The 16,303-nt window shown below is 44.1% G+C and overlaps 1 protein-coding gene across 4 annotated transcripts in view; it reads right to left on the reverse strand.

Annotated features, from left to right (window-relative positions):
* HMGCLL1 (3-hydroxymethyl-3-methylglutaryl-CoA lyase like 1) overlaps positions 1-16,303 on the reverse strand; it is a 144,933-nt gene that overhangs the window by 46,148 nt on the left and 82,482 nt on the right. For 3 of the 4 annotated variants that reach the window (XM_019537549.1, XM_019537550.1, XM_019537552.1), the window contains one exon: positions 9,437-9,625. In XM_019537549.1, coding sequence (XP_019393094.1) covers positions 9,437-9,625 — 189 coding nt within the window. Of the gene's footprint in view, positions 1-8,081; positions 8,204-9,436; positions 9,626-16,303 lie in introns of those variants that run through there. The other variant, XM_019537551.1, reaches the window with a different exon arrangement.

Below are 16,303 nucleotides of genomic sequence, written 5' to 3' on the forward strand. Positions count from 1 at the left end.
ACCATATTTCTACATGTGACTACTAATTCTATTTTTTGTACAATAGATTCTACCAATATGCCAATAACAGAAGTTATAATGACCTGTCTGTGGTTCCTTAGATCACTTCTGGAGACCTTGTTATAGATTGCTGGTAATCCTCCAGTCCGCCAGGACTGAGGCTGATTTGAATGACAAGCTGTATATTTTTGCTAATAGTTCATATTGGAGTTATTTTAGAATCCTTGTGTGAATACAGTCTGAGCCAAGTGACTTAGGATCATAAGAAAGTAGGGCTGGAAGGGACCTCACAAGGTCATCTACCCAGCCCTACTGTTCAATGTATCATTTTGAAAGTTATCTTAGTTCATCTTAATTTGAACCAACACTTCATATGTATCCTCTAAGAAGACTGAATCTGCCATGGGAGGCTCCCCAGCATCTTCTGTAGTAAAGGCCAAAGCAACAAATTCATTAAGATTATCTGTTATGGCCTTGTCTTTCCTGAGTACATCTTTCATTCTCTGTTTATCTAGTTGCCCACTGACTCTCTGGCAGCCTGCCTGCCAAAAGTTTTAAAATATTATTAGCTTTTATACCTTTAGCAATATGCTCCTTTAATTGTTTTGGCCTGCCTTATTATTGTGTGCTTTCCAATTTTTCTCATTTGAGCATGATTTCCACTTTTCTGAATGATGACTTTTTCCCTTTAAAGGCTTCCATGACTTATTAAACTATGTTAGATATTTTGGATCATTTACTGCCTTTTTTTGATTTTTGGTATACAAGTACTGTGAGCATCTAATAAAGTGTTTTTAAAACTGACTTTATATAACCTGATGGCTTTTTACCCTCTTGAGTGCACCTTTTAACTTCCTTCTGTAACACTTCTCCAGGCACTGGCTGGCAGCGGGGTTACAGGAGGAATTTACAGAGAGGTTGTATGCAGCTGTGGGGAATGACAAAGAGCACGCACACACCCCAAAACTTCTGGGCTGGATTATATGGCCTGCTAAAATAGAAGTGCAGGAAAAGCTCCAAAAGGAGCCAGGTTGATTAATGGCTGCAGCCAGCCCAACCACACAGTTTGGCTAGAGCAAAACAACATCAAAGGAAACAAGGGGAAAGACCAGGCCTACCCTGTAGGTAAAGAGGCCTTCCCCAGTATTAATCCCTTAAAACCTCAAAAGGAAAAGGGGAAAAAAAGGAGGAGAGAGGAGATCCCAGACATTGGGATAATTCTCCCTCTGTATCCCCTCTACCTGAGCTTCCCTTTTTGCTATGTGCAATGCTCCTTTGGAGGAGACTTCACTCTTCAGCAGCCCCTATATCAACTTCTCTTCCCCCAAACATAGCTCCCTTTACATCCCTTTGCATAACATCATCGTGGCCTTGTCCAGTCAGGGAGTGCCACACTCCAATTCCTCTCCCAACCAACTGGCCTGAAGAATCCTCTGCTTCCCCTGGCCAATGAGGCCAGAGGGTTTTACATATTTCCCCCAGATACAGGTCCTACCTTGCCATGCACTGAGCACATGGCGAAAACACAGGGGCCATTTTGCCCGCATAAAAACCCTACACAAAAACGCTCACAATATACAACCCAATTGTGTATGTGGGTGTTACACTTCTAACTAGCTTCCTCATTTTTGTGTAGTTTTAAATGTTAACTATTGCTGTGGTGGATTAGGGGTTTTTGGTTTATTTATTCCCTACTGTAGGGTTGTTTTTTGACTGCATTGTGATCACTATTACAGAATAGCTTGCAACAGATCCTGTATGCTACTCACGACTAAATCAAAATCTGATTCTCTTGCTAGGACTCATTGCTAAAAAAAAAAAAAGTTTGAAAAGCTATGTAGCATGTAGAAATGCCGAGCTGTTGGGTTATGCATTTAGGAGTGATTTTATTCCACTATACTCAAAGTCCTGAAAATCCATTAATGCATCTACTTTTGCAACTTCTTATCCTTAAGACTAAGTCACAAAAAAGTAGTGAGGAAGATGTGGAGGGGGGGTCCTACACACACCTTCTGTGTTAACATTTATTCAAGGATTTGAACAAGCTGGAGAAAGGGCACCCTTAGGGACCACTCCTCTCACAAATGCTTTCTCAGGTTTAAGCAGGTGTCTATATATGAAGGCGTTAAAGCACATAAATTCTGTGTGTGGACTGACTTGGGATTGAAGTTAGTCCCAAGTCAACCTACACACACACAACATTATTGTGCTTTAATGCATCTACATGCTCATTACTGCACTTTAAACTATTTTCACCTAAATTTCATAGATTTCATAGACATTAGGGCTGGAAGGGACCTCATGAGATCATTGAGTCCAGCCCCCGCCCAAAGGTCAGGAAGTCAGCTGGGGTCAGATGACCCCAGCAAGATAAGTACCCAAATGCTGCTCGAACATGTCGAGAGTAGGTGCTTGCACCACTTCTGGGTGGAGTATTCCATACTCCAGAGACTCAGACAGTAAAGAAGTTTTTCCTTAAGTCTGCTCTCTTGACCTCTGATCATGTTCATGGCTCTCCTCTGGACTCTCTCAAGCTTCTCCACGTCCTTTTGAAAGTGTGGAGCCTAGAACTGAATGTAGTACACCAGCTGCAGCCTCACCAAGGCTGAATAAAGTAGGAGGATGACATCTTGAATCTTGCTTGGGGTGCATCGGTAGATGCAAGCCAGGGTTTTATTTGCTTTGCCAGTTACAGCATCACATTGGTGGCTCATATTCATCTTGTGGTCAATCATGACCCCCAAGTCTCTTTCAGTCGTAGTGCTAGCGTCAAATTTAGGTGCGATTAGCCTAAATTTGCCATTTTTAAAGCACACTAAGGATGTACACCTGTAGATGCATGCCCTAATGTTCCTTAAATTTAGGCTAATGAGCCTTAAAGCATCTCATGTAGATGCACACAGAGCACAAAATTCAGACATGCACACCGTCATCGCAACCAAGAAGCAAACTCATTTATATGCCTCTCTCCATTGTTTAATTTAAGCACTGCTCAAAGTGGGTCCTGGGAATCCTCTTTGTCTAATTCTCCCCCAAGCACTGTAGAGAGGGATGAGTGACTGACTTAAGTCTATGGATTCCAAAGCTAGGTCCAGGCATATAGGCCAGGTACAGCCATTACACTTTTACCTGTAAAAGTGATCAGAAACCAGTCTATACCAATAATAGAACAGAAGTTCAGCACACACAGACTGGTTTAAAAATGGTGGAACCCAGTCCAAGAATTGCTGCCCCCCCAGGGTGAAAGTATGCCCATCTAAACTGTGCCTCTTACAGAAAACTGTGTAATTTAGATTGATTCTGCGTCAGATTTTCTGAAAGTATGTACCTAGCACTAAAGTGTAGGCATGATAACATTGACTCCCTTGGTAGATTTTGCCAGGGGCTGTCCAACTTCAGTGAGGTTGGGGGCTGTGTGCAGAGATGGCATGTGGTCTTTGGGCCACATACCACATGAGCAGCACACAGCATGCACAGCCCCCGCAGAACTTGCCCTCTTGTGGGCAGCAGTGGTGGGAAAATGGCCCACTATCATCTCCTAAAGGCAAAAGGACCCCTGCCACATGGTGAGGGAGCATGTGGATCCCTCACCCCGCTCTTCATGGTCTGCACCAGCAGCACACAACCTCCCTGCCACCTGCACCAGGCAGCACAAAGACCTTGAGACTTTTTTTTCCTGCATACAGCAGTAGAAGAGGAGCCCTGATCTAGTCCACAGTAGTATTTAAATCGATGTCAAGAATATAACTCATGTATTCACATGCAAGACCAGGTTCTTAGTTAGCTCATATTATTCATGCATGAATCAAGCAGCTAGCACTCCCTCCACATATTAATTTCCCATATTCTGAAAAAACATTTATTCACTAAACTCTGATGGTCTTAATGAGATTTATAAAATCATGTAATTATTTTAAGTTATTTGTAAGATTATATTAATGTTGATCTTGAGACATTGCATAAATATTTAAGTCTTGGTTTTGTTGTCTCTAAAGAATGTGCTAGTTTACTTATCAGTTTTGCTGGATCCTATTTTAGACACAAAGAAATACATGATTTAATAGGAAATGTAGAAGCAGCTCTGGCAGCAGGAGTAAAGACCTTAGGGAGATAGTCACTCTCCTAGTGAGCCATAAAACTAGGCTCCCTCTGACTTACCTCCTTCTGCTCCCCCTCATCTTCCCCTCTGAGATGCCCTTTTTATGGCAGACAAGAGCTAAAAGAAAAATGTTTCAATTTAGAGTTATTATGGTCATTCCTACCAAACTATCCAGGAAATGGATATAACTTGCACAATATATTAGAAATATTAAGGGTGAAATCCTGCTTTCTATGAAGTTAATAGGAGTTTTGCCACTGACTTCAAGGAATTCAAGGATTTGACCCTTAGATATGCAAGAATCAATCTATGGTAATAAATTTGGATGAGTGTCTTGGATCAGAGAGCACAATACTATGTGCTCAGTTGTTCCAGTCATGCACCTATTACAGATGGACAAAACTGTTCTTTATCTGTCATAACCTGTTTCATCTTCAAAGTAATTATGAAATTAGCCTAAAGGCATCATAGTAGCTTAACAAATTGTGTAAGAAAACAGTATCTATAACACACCCTCCTTATATTAGTCATTTTGCAAATCTTATTCTAGTCAGTGCCAAGGTAACTGAAATCTCCAGTGATCAATGTTCTAACCCTATTGAAGCCATTGCTGGGTGGAATTTGCCTGAAGCACTCTTTAATTCTCCCTTGGAGGTCTGTAGGAGTTTCTTATAACTATATTTTACTATTTCTTTTCTATAAATCTGCATTTGTCATGTCATCCAGCTTACAAATATAATTTTATACAAAAGTTTGTCACACCCCTGTGTGTCCTGCTGAGCTTGTTACTTCTCTAAATTGTATAGTCTGATATTTTAATATCTTTGTTTCCTGACCCAGTCAAGTTTCTGCCAAGTTTCTACTTAAAATGTTCGGTCAAGTTTCTACTGAAAATGTTTTACGTGTTTTGAAATTGTTTCATATGTCCTTTACATTTGCACAAAAAAGTGTCCCAACTTTCTAGTCAATTATTTTCATTTATATTAATCCCCTCAATATCTTAACAAAGTCTTACCCTTTGTTGCTAATCTGCCATCTATCACTACCTACCTTTTATTAAAATAACACATACAAATAGTAAGGCTAATTCCCTACTAATTTCTTATGGAGATTCAGGCTGTCAGTCCTATTTGATTTTGGATCAACCAGAAAAAAATATTCTTGGGTAGTAAATCCTGCATGAAGCAGTGTGATCAGTACAAAAAATTACTGTAGAAAAAATTACTTAATCATGAACACCTTTTTCTTCACCCCAGATATCTCCCATCTAAGAACTAGCTTAATTAGTGATGAGTGATATGTGGTTTTGAGCAGTTGTTTGGAAAAGGAAATAATTCTTCTGTTGTTCTTAATTCTATCACGCTTCCGTAGAAGTGGAATATTTCTTATATATATTTTCCTCCATTGATCCAATGACTTGCAAATAGTGTACACTTCATTCACACACTATTTAACAGATGTCAGATTTATCATCTAGGCTCTAATCCTGTCTCCCTTCCCCTGCAGGTACATCTGGCCTGAAAGGCAGCTGAACTGAGGCAAACACAGACAAAGAACACAGTTAGGTCAATCAGGAATCTGGACTCTAGGACTAGGGGAAAGACATTTAAAGCCAGGGCCTAAACTGCTTCAGTCTTTGACGGTTAGTCTGAAGCAACGAGTTGGCAGGGAGCTGTCCCTCTCATGGTTTCCTGGGAAGCGCAAGCTTCTTCCCAGCAGAACTGCTCTGTGCATGGGAACGGGGCTGGCAGAGCTGCCACAGACTGAGTGAGGTGAGCTGCAGTGGCGCTAGGTGGAGCTTGAGGGGCTATGGCCACTCCTCCAAGCCTTGGTGCTGCTCCTCACCCCACGCAGTCTGCAGCTCTGCCTGTCCCGCTCCTGCCCACAGCACAGCCCCCACCTGGGAAGAGGCTTGTGCTCACCGGGACACCATGACAGGAGCTGCTGCCCCTGTCAGGGTCCCCACCCCCTCACCACTCCAGCAGCAGGGGCGGGGCCAGAGGACAGCCAGCATGGGCCCCTTAGGGGAGGGGGCAGCATGGGGGGTTATTTCCCCCTCCCTCTGGTGTCGGGCAAAAGGGGCAGGGAAGAGACTTATTCTGCCAGTCACCCTGCACAGGGAGCGATCAGGGGATGCTGGCGGTCATGACTAGCAGATCCCAGCTGCGCTCCCCTGGGGTAGAGGGGCAATAAACCCCTCCCCTGCCCCCTCTGCCTCAAGGGACTATGCCGGCTGGCATCTGTCCACACCCCCACCTCCACCACTGCAACAGCAAGTGGGGAGCATTAGGCCCAGTCCAGGTCCATGCCAGTGGAACAAGGAGGGGAAACTAAATCCCTGGCTAGATCACTTGCAGCTACTGCTGGTGTGAGCCACGCCCTCGCTGCTGGAGCAATGATGGAGAAATGCCTGGCAGGTCCGTGCTGGTGGGACAGGGGAGGGAATGGGGAATAAATCTCTTCCCTGTCTCATTCACCTTAAGGGGGCTGGCATCTGGCACATCCCTGTCCCTGAAGCAGGCAGCACAGCCCTGTGCCAGAGCTGCAGAGAATGCCAGATGCTGGGGACTCTGATTTAAGTTAAACCAGGAAGGGGTGTGGGACAGAAGTTCCATAAACCAGTTTGAGCTCAATCAGTTAAGTCCGATACTGCATTCAACCAGGTGTATCTCAAACAGGTTTTGTCCATTTTGAAACAGTTTTATGTGCACTGAACTTATGTTCTGTTACAGGTTTTAAACCAATTTCTAAAGCCATAAACCAGTTTGTGTGCAACTTCTATCCCTAGCCTACTTGTGCTGCTCACAGTACACACAAATAAGAAAGGCCTGCAAAGGAACTGCAGTCTCAATGCATGACTAACTGAAGGAGCAAACAAAGAAAGACTGGGGTAAGATGAGAGTAATACAAAATGCCTGTTACAAGAGCAGTGTCTAGAGAGCTAGAGAACCTGAGCAGTGTGGTCCACCAACAAATTGCCCTGCTTGTACATACTAACCATTGTGGAATTTGTGCAATGAACAATCACTAAAACATGGCTGTTCAACTAGAGGTTTGCATGACATGCAGCCCACAAGGGTTTAATTTGTGACCCAATGCTCCCACCTGGCCACTGGTTTTTTATCACTCCAGCTGGAGCTGCAGTTGGGGTTTCCAGGCTCCCCCTTTCTCTATTGCATGGCACCCCTGGTAACTGGCTTCCACTTCCTGCTCCTCCCCTAGGGAGTGGCACGGAATTGTATAGCCCATGGTGGATCAGGGAAACCGGTGGTCAGGGCATAGCCTGCAAGTGTGGTGCAGCAGCGAAGAAGAGAGGCTCCCATGCAGCATATGGCATATGGCCAGGTCATACTGGTGTGGGTCATGCAGCATGTCACCGCCGACTACTTAGAAGTTGGACAACCCTATACTAGGCAATATATACCATATCCCCATGTACGTTTTGTAGCAGAAGCCACAGATCTACTTCCCAAGCAGTCAGACAAGGGCCACCTCAACATTTGCTGTAACTGTCTGTAGAAGACATGACCATGTGAAGTTTTGTCTTCAATGGTTTAAAACTAGCTTGACCACTCCTATCTCCAAAACACAACTATTTGATATAACTTGCTGCCCAAATGCAGTAAGACCTGAATAAATAGATCGCATGACAAACAGACTGCAATTTATTGTGTACAAAATAAAATAATCCACCTCACGGGCTCAATTTTTAAGTCTTCCATCTCTGTACAGATTTGTTCTTGTATTGTTTAGCTAGTGAGGGGAGTTTCTCTCTGTACAGAAGCAAAGTAGTGTTTTAATTTGTTCAGTTCAACAGGAGGCATATAATATCAGACCTCTCATATAATATTCTAGTAAGCTATCACTGTTTGCTAGAATATGCTACACAAGGCTTTTAATTTATGCAACTGTTAATCAGGTGCATAGTAATGTAGCGTTGAAGATCAGACAAGTTCAAGCTCATCCAGTATTAGCAAGATAATGTTCTCTCTCACTTACCAGAACTACTATTTGTATTTAATGTTTGTATGTGACATGCCAGTCAGGAATCCAAACCTTGTTGTGCGCTAAACAGTATTCATATGTAAAATAAGACAAGTTATGCTGCAAAGAAATTCAAGTCATAAGGCATGACAATAGCCATCTGAAGCAGTAGAAGATGGGGAGTTAAGACAAAAATGAAACAAGTATATGTTTTACAATAAATAGCAGCATCAATACACCCTCATCATTTTTGAGTGTTTAGTAGGTGTCATGACAGCCATATTTTTTTAATGGATTTAAAAAGTGCTTTGTGAACTTTTCTGGAGAACTCCACCCATGCACAAGGGTCTTTGTGTTCTAGCTACAGCATGTGCAACTGAAGTTTACTGTCAAAATAACCCTTTATTTATTCCACCATCTTTGCACATTTGCAACAGAATAAGCACATGTTGGTGAACAGTAACTACCATGAGTAAACGAACCACTTGTAATGGATATAGAAATTTATTCTTGTATAAACAAGAGTAACTTGTATAAACAAGTACTAGATGACTGTGTAGTAACCTTCATTAGTGTGCAGTAGCTCCAACGAATGGCTTTTTCTTGACACTGACTGCACTTCAGCCTGAGACTACTGAGCAATAGCGTCATGTCACACTTTATGCCATGCAGCACTACTGTGCAGTAGTAGTCTCAGACTACTGTGCAGTCAGCATCTCATGTAGATGCAGCCAAAGACCAGCAGTGGCTTCCTAACTGAAATATCTCTTGTTACTCATCATGGTTGTTATCATTATTATAATTAATGATACTGTCACTTTTGAATTAATGCCACATATCTTCTGTAGGGTGGCACGTGTGCACTCACTCACACACACCACAAGAAAAATGTGCTTCAAAATAAAATTTCTTTAAAATTACCAGAGAATGAAACACAATTAGTACAGAACATTTCTTGCATGAACAACACACTTCCAACGAAGTGGTGCATAAACATGCTTCCTCCTTGCAGTCCACTCAGATCAAAGGCACAATATCACCACACTGTTTCTTGAAGGTTACATGTGGCACTGAAGGCCTTATAACAAATAAAGATATATAACTGACAGTTCCCACATAGGAAAGTTCCAGATAGTGTTTTGATATGCTCTCAGTATAAGCAAAACTACACAATAATAAATACACAAAATATACAGAATACTGGCGTTTTAGGAAAGTTAGTAAATGCATGTTGCCTTCTGTTTCTTTGATCTCTGACAGGCTGGGTTTTTTTTTAATTGTTCATTTGAATTAAACTGCAGTCTTTACAGTTTATAATAATGACAATATCAGGAAAGAAAGAATCTGAATTACCTGCATAGCTGTGAGAATATTGGCTAAAGCCTGGCCATATGTGTCATGACAGTGAACAGCAAGAGCAGTCAGTGGGATTTCCTTCATAACAGCTTCCAACATTCTTTTCATACTTCCGGGAGTCCCCACACCAATTGTATCTGCTAGCGAAATCTCATAGCAGCCCATGCTGTACAGTCTTTTAGAGACCTGATTAGAAATAGAAACACTTGCTGAATTGGCAAGATACAATAAGAACAAGAAATAATAGTTAAACTATATGGTAACAATATTTGTATATGTATTGGTGGATCATAAGTTCTTTCATACCAGTCTATTGAACTAAAATCCTGGTTGATCAGTGCAAACTTCCATTCAAGAGAACTCCGTGCTCACCTCCTTCTCATAATCCTTCTATGATGACTCTATACATAGGAATAACCGTCTAAGCCAAATTCATCATCATCCTTACCCCTCATTTTTTCTTAATCCAAATTTTATATTTATAGATTAAACTTCTCCCCAAGCCATTCCCCGAATTTTCCACTCCGTTGGGGATTTCCTGGCTCTTCCACCTTTATGTATTCTTTTAGTTGCAAATTCTTCAGGATTAAATCTTGCCTTTATGTTTGCTTACTACACAGCACCAAGCTCATGGTCTTTACTAAGACAAGAAATAACCAACTGGAGACTTAATTTGCATACCTTTTTGTCATTAAAAGCACCAATGAAAATCAAAGTTTTAGAGTTTGGGATGCAGAAGAACCAATCTCTGTACTATTTGATTATTCAGAAACTACAGGCTTGGAGCATGGTAACTGAGTGATTAGGTCATCCTGCTTTGGATTGAAAGGCACAATTTAGTTCTGCTTCAGTCAATCCAGTTGTAAGTGGGTAACTGACCATTCAGCCTGGGAAATCAAAGGCATCTGGAGATAAGTCTAATCACACCACTCCCTTGTGTGCCCTTGGCTTGTAGCCTCAAGGATACAAGGATAAAAGCAGTAATGGACAAATAAATGCAGCCATAGGGGTTGTTTGGGGGGGTATTTATTTTTGTTTTCATTTTTTACTAACTGGCTTTAAACAATAAACTATAAACTGCAGATATGTGAAGTGGAATTGTTTGGGATATTTTAAGTTAAAACATCAGAAACTGAAAGGAATTTCTTCCCAGGGTACTGAAGGAACTAAAAGAGGGGATTTTGGAGCCCTGGCCAATATTTACAAACTCATTGGAATAGATTGGAAAAGGGGCAGAAAAGGCATAAAGGAAGACCTTCAGTAATTCTCTTGACTTATAGTCACAAAAAATATTAAAGAAACTGGGATACGTTTACAGAGGAGATAAAAGTTCTGGCTCTCCAGCTAGGATGTGTGATATGTGGTATTGCATTTCCAGCCCTCTGGCTGCACAGCAGAGTGGAGGAAGTTTGGTAGTTCCCATGTTTCTGGATTTTGATTGTTGCCACACAGGTCTGGGAAGAATTTTTTTCCCCTCCTGTTGCTATGGGTATTTGGACTCACTTACTCAAAAGCATTGGGTGTTGGCTACAGCCAAAGCTGGACATTTCAACTAGGGTATGCCAGTCCTGCTGGGACTAAAAAAACCAAGAGGTTCCTGGTTACAGGATCTTGTCCCTAATCTCAGGGTCAGACAGATCATCACGTTTGGGATCAAGAAGGAATTTTACCCCACGGTCAGACTGGCATGGACTGTAGGGGATTTTGCCTTCCCCCCAGTCAGACTGATATGGACTTTGGGAGGCTTTGCCTACTTCTGTAGCAAGGGGCATGGTCCTTTTCCTTGGATTTCTCAAGTGTATTTTAACAACCACCCTGCAGCAGTAGGATATTGACAGTACCCTATCCCTCTGTTTTGCCTATGGCAGGTAGTTGTGCAACAGGGTTATTTGTGCAGTTTTAAGAATAGGTTAGATCAGGGGTCAGCAACCCCAGCAGATGTGGCAAGCATGGCACAGGAGTCCATTTTGCTCGGCATGCCACCACCAGCTCGAGCTCTAGGCAGCTGCTGCCAGTCATGAAGCCTGGGCTGCTCCCAGCAGGTTGCTGGGAGGCTACAAGCCCTGCTGTAAGCAGCCCAGGTTCTGTGGCTGGCAGCAGCTACCCAGAACCTGGGCCAGCTGCAGCCAGGAGAATGCAAACAGCTGCTCCAGGTTCTGGAGCTCTGGCATCAGCTCTGTACTTCTGGCAAGTGCACGTGCACCTTGGACCAGACAGTGGGGATAGGGCCTGATGCAGCACAACCCTCCCCCACTGTCCACTTTCAGGTGTGTGTGCAGTCGCCGCCAGCATCGAGCTGATGCCAGGGCTCTAGAGCCTAGTGCAGCTGTTTGCAGCCTACCCGCTGCCTGCTGCAGCTGCCCAGAGCCCAGGCTGGCTACATACAGCTGGACTGGGCTCTGGAGCCCCATCGTCAACTCTGTGCAGCCTCAAAGGACAGCAGGGGAGAGGCCAGGTTTGCCCCTCCTGCACCGTCTGCTCTGAGGCACGCATGCACCCACCGATGTGGAGCTGATGCCAGGGCTCCAGAGCAAGGGCGGTGCCAACTGCCTCCCAGTGGTGGGGCTGGGCCAAGAGGCTCCACCCCTCCCAGCACTGCCACTGCCGCCCGCACACCCCACACAGCTGAGCCCGCCCAACTCCCACCCACTCCGAGCCCAGCCCAGCCCCCCTACCAGGCTGAGGCTAATGCTGCCCCTGCCAGGACCACTACACCTTTGCGGGCTTAGTTGTGGGTGGGTGGCGGCAATGTTAGGAGGGGTAGCGAGAGGAAGGCTAAGGCAAATGGGTATAACTTCCCCAAAGCCTCCCTAGTACTGCTCCTGCAGCTGGCTGATGGGTGGGCTCTGGGCTGGGGCCTCAGTAGGCCATGCTGTAGCCCAGGGGCTGGCTCCTTTGTAACCACCTCAGCTAATAATTGCATAAGGAAGCACAGGGGCCGCGGCGAGCCCAGGGCATTGTCCAATCAGACTTTGTCCAGTGGCCTAGCAGCTTGGCTCCATGTGCATGCATGCACATGGTTCTATGCGTTTGTCTGCCTCTGTTTGGTTCTGTGCATCTGTGTGTGCACACGTGTCTGGCTCTGGGAGTATGTGTGCATGTGTCTGTTCTCTGTGTGTGTGTGGGTGGGTGTGTGTGTGTGGGTGTATGTGTGTGTGAAAGAGTGTGTCTGGTTCTCTGTATGCATGTATATGTATCTGGTTCTCTCTCTCTTCTCTTTTTTTTCTTTCTCTTTCCCTTTCTCTCTCTCCTCTTTTTCTCTTTCTGTCTTTTTTTTCTCTCTCTCTCATGGCAACATGCTCAACAGAAAAGGAATACACAACAACAAAGGTAGTATTAGAAATGGGTTTAAATTGATTTTCAGGTTCTCCAAAGGGTCCCCCCCCCTTTTTTTTTTAACATTCCAAACTGTGGAACAAGCACACCAAAAGGGACACACTACTGAAGTGAAATCCAATTTGCAGATCAACTGTTAAAGAATTTCCACAGCAGTTTAATTTCTACTGAACTCTGTTAAAACAATTCCATGGCTCCATCAGTGGGATTGTTATGAATGTCAGAGAAAGTTGACAAAGTGCTACACCACCAATCCTGGAAGTACTGGAATAATGCCCTTTGCTTAATTTAAAGAACAGATGAAAAAAGTATATTAAATTATTGTGTTAAAAGCTGGCAAGATTATGAACACTATGACTACTGTCAGTTATTGGCAAATATAATAAAGTGTTTTGCCTTCAAGTCCCTAGTTCAAAGCAAAATAGATTTCTCACACAATTAAAAAAAAGGACATTCATTATACTGGAGCAAAGACTATTTTTCAGAGTGTGTCCACACGACACCAAACATACTGCAGCTACACAAATAGACTTTAGCTATAAAAAGTACTATTATCCTGCCAGGGTCTTCTGTAGTTAAATCCCAACTCTTTTTAACTCTCTTTTGTAACCACCTCAGCTAATAATTGCAGTGTACTGATTTTCTTAGAACCTTATTTAATTCTCAATTACAGGAACTGTCTAAGGAAGCACTTTTCTTATGAGAAGAGGAGAAAAGACTACCCCAGGCTTCACTTCCCCTTTATCCTGGACACTATCCATCACTTGGCTAAGCATTTCTGTCCTCCTGCCTCCCAAAGGGTGATTCCCTGTAATGGAAAGAAAAGGGAAACTTTTGCTTCTGCTTTTGTATGCATCATTATATTGTCCCTTGAACACCTATCTATAATTTAGAATTAAATGTCATAAACTGAATTTTGAAAAGCAATGTTTTTTAACTACAAAGAAAATTTGCATGCTTGGGAAGCTAAGGAAGAGAATTGCCTCACATTTCCATCCTGTTACTAAGTTTTAATTTGCTAAGACAGTGTTGGCTACCTATGGCCCATGGTCTGAATCCAGCCCACTAAAAGGTTGAATTTGGCCTGTAAAGAGGTAGGATCTAGCCAAAGTATTTATGACATGTAGTTGTGCCATGCAAATCCTACTGTCCACAGCACCTAGCAGCATAACAAACCTGCTGGGTGTCCAGCACAGCTGCCATCCTAGGGATAGCAGCAACTTTTTTGGGCTGCCGCCAGTATTATCATGATCACATGGCTGTGGAAAAAGACAGACTGTTTGCCCTGCAAATCCATCAAGAACTCAGGGTGGTTACCCCTGTCATCCTGCTCTAGTTATGCCACTAAAAGTACCCACCTCTGCAGCCCTTCCTGCTGTTGTCTCATGCCTGTGTTTACCCTCAGCAAAAGATTTTCTCCTCTCTATTGTCACTGAGGACAGGAACTGTTAATGAGGATAAACACAGGAGGCTTAGGTGCTCTGGGAGGGTGGAGATTACAGCCCATGGCAACAATCTATTCTGTCTGCCTAGAAGATACTTAGGTAACCAAGATCCTCATCTGGAAGAGGTTTCATAGATTTCATAGACATTAGGGCTGGAAGGGACCTCAGAAGATCATTGAGTCCAGCCCCCTGACCAAGGGCCAGGAAGTCAGCTGGGGTCATAGGATTCCAGCGAAATAAGCATCCAAATTTCTCTTGAAGATGTTCAATGTAGGCGCATGAACCACCTCTGGTGGCAGGCTATTCCAGACCTTGGGAACTCGGAGAGTGAAGAAATTCTTCTTTATGTCCAGACTGAAACGGTCTTGCTGGAGATGATAACTATTCGACCTCGTCATCCCTTGGGGCGCTCTGGTGAACAATTGCTCCCCCAGATCCTGGTGAGCACCCCTGATAAACTTATAGGTGGCCATCAGATCGCCCCTTAGCCTGCGCTTTTCCAGGCTAAAGAGTCCCAAAGCTCTCAGCCTGTCATCATAAGGTCTGTTTGCCTGATGTCTGATCATGTGAGTAGCTCTTCTCTGCACTCTCTCAAGCTTCTCCACATCCTTTTTGAATTGAGGAACCCAAAACTGAATGCAGTACTCCAGCTGCGGCCTCATCAAGGCCAAGTACAATGGGAGAATGATGTTCTGGGATTTGTTTGAGAAGCATCTATGGATGCAAGCTAGTGTTTTGCTTGCTTTACTGCCTGCAGCATTACATTGAAGGCTCATGTTCATCTTGTGGTCAATCATGAACCCTAAGTCCCTTTCATTCATAGTGCTAACCAGCTTAGCACTGCCGAGCCTATAAGGATGCTGCAGGTTTTTCTTCCCAGGGTGGAGAACCTTGCATTTGTTGGTGTTAAACACCATCAGGTTCTTGTCCACCCATTTCTTGAGCCTGTCAAGGTCAGCCTGGATCACCCTCCTGTCTTCAGGTGTGGATGCTTTACCCCAGAGTTTGATATCATTGGCGAACTTGGCCAGTCCACTTCTGACTCCAATGTCCACATCATTAATGAAGATGTTGAACAATACAGGTCCAAGAACAGAGCCTTGAGGGACCCCATTTGGTCACAGGACACCATGACGATTGACTTCTGTCAAACACCACCCTCTGGGTCCGACCATGGAGCCCATTCCCCAGCCAGCAGATCGTGGTGGACCCGAGGCTGCAGTTGGCCAGTTTTGCCAAGAAGTGATGATTGGATACCAGATCAAAGGCTTTTTTTAAGTCAAGATATATGACATCAAATCTCCTCTCCCTTGTCCAGGTGATAAGTCACCTGGTCATAAAAGGAGATGAGATTGGTCAAACAAGACCTACCCACAACAAACCCATGCTGGCTATCCCTCATGTTGTTGCCGTTGGCCACTCTGTTGAGAAAGGCTTCTTTAATAATCTTTTCTAAGACCTTCCCCAGGATAGAGGTCAGGCTGATGGGCCTGTAGTTTGCTGGATCCACTTTCGTCCCTTTTTGAAGATAGGCGGCACATTGGCCTTCTTCCAATCTTCAGGCACTTCAGCAGAGCACCAGGAGTTATCAAAAATCCATGCCAGGGTCTGGGCTACAATGCTAGACAGCTGCTTGAGTACCCTGGGGTGTAGATGGTCAGGGCCAGCTGAATTGAAGGTGTCCAGCCTCTCAAGGTGTTCCTTCACAAGGTCAGCATTGATGCAGGGCAGGGAATCTCCCTGACCCAGGCCTCCCTGACCCAGGCCCCTGTCCTGTAGTGGACAGGGGTTTCCCATGGGACTGATGAAAGACCGATGCAAAGCAGCCTGCACTCGGCAGGCTTCAAACATCCAGGCCTGTCTTTGGGTGTGTAAGATTGCTCATCGGTATGTCCCTGAGGTTGTATAGCCGGATGTATCGCCCCGGGGTAGCCTTCACCCCAATCTCTCCTGCCATGACTTTGTTCGTTCTTTCAGTGGTGGGGTCGACTACTAGGGCATATCTGGAGTCGGGAATCTTGGGGCAATGGTTTCATAGTTTCATAGTTTCTAGGCTCGGAAGGGACCTGAGCAGATCATCTAG

Source organism: Crocodylus porosus, unplaced genomic scaffold, assembly GCF_001723895.1.
Source record: "Crocodylus porosus isolate Cpor-Errol unplaced genomic scaffold, CroPor_comp1, whole genome shotgun sequence".
NCBI lineage: Eukaryota > Metazoa > Chordata > Crocodylia > Crocodylidae > Crocodylus > Crocodylus porosus.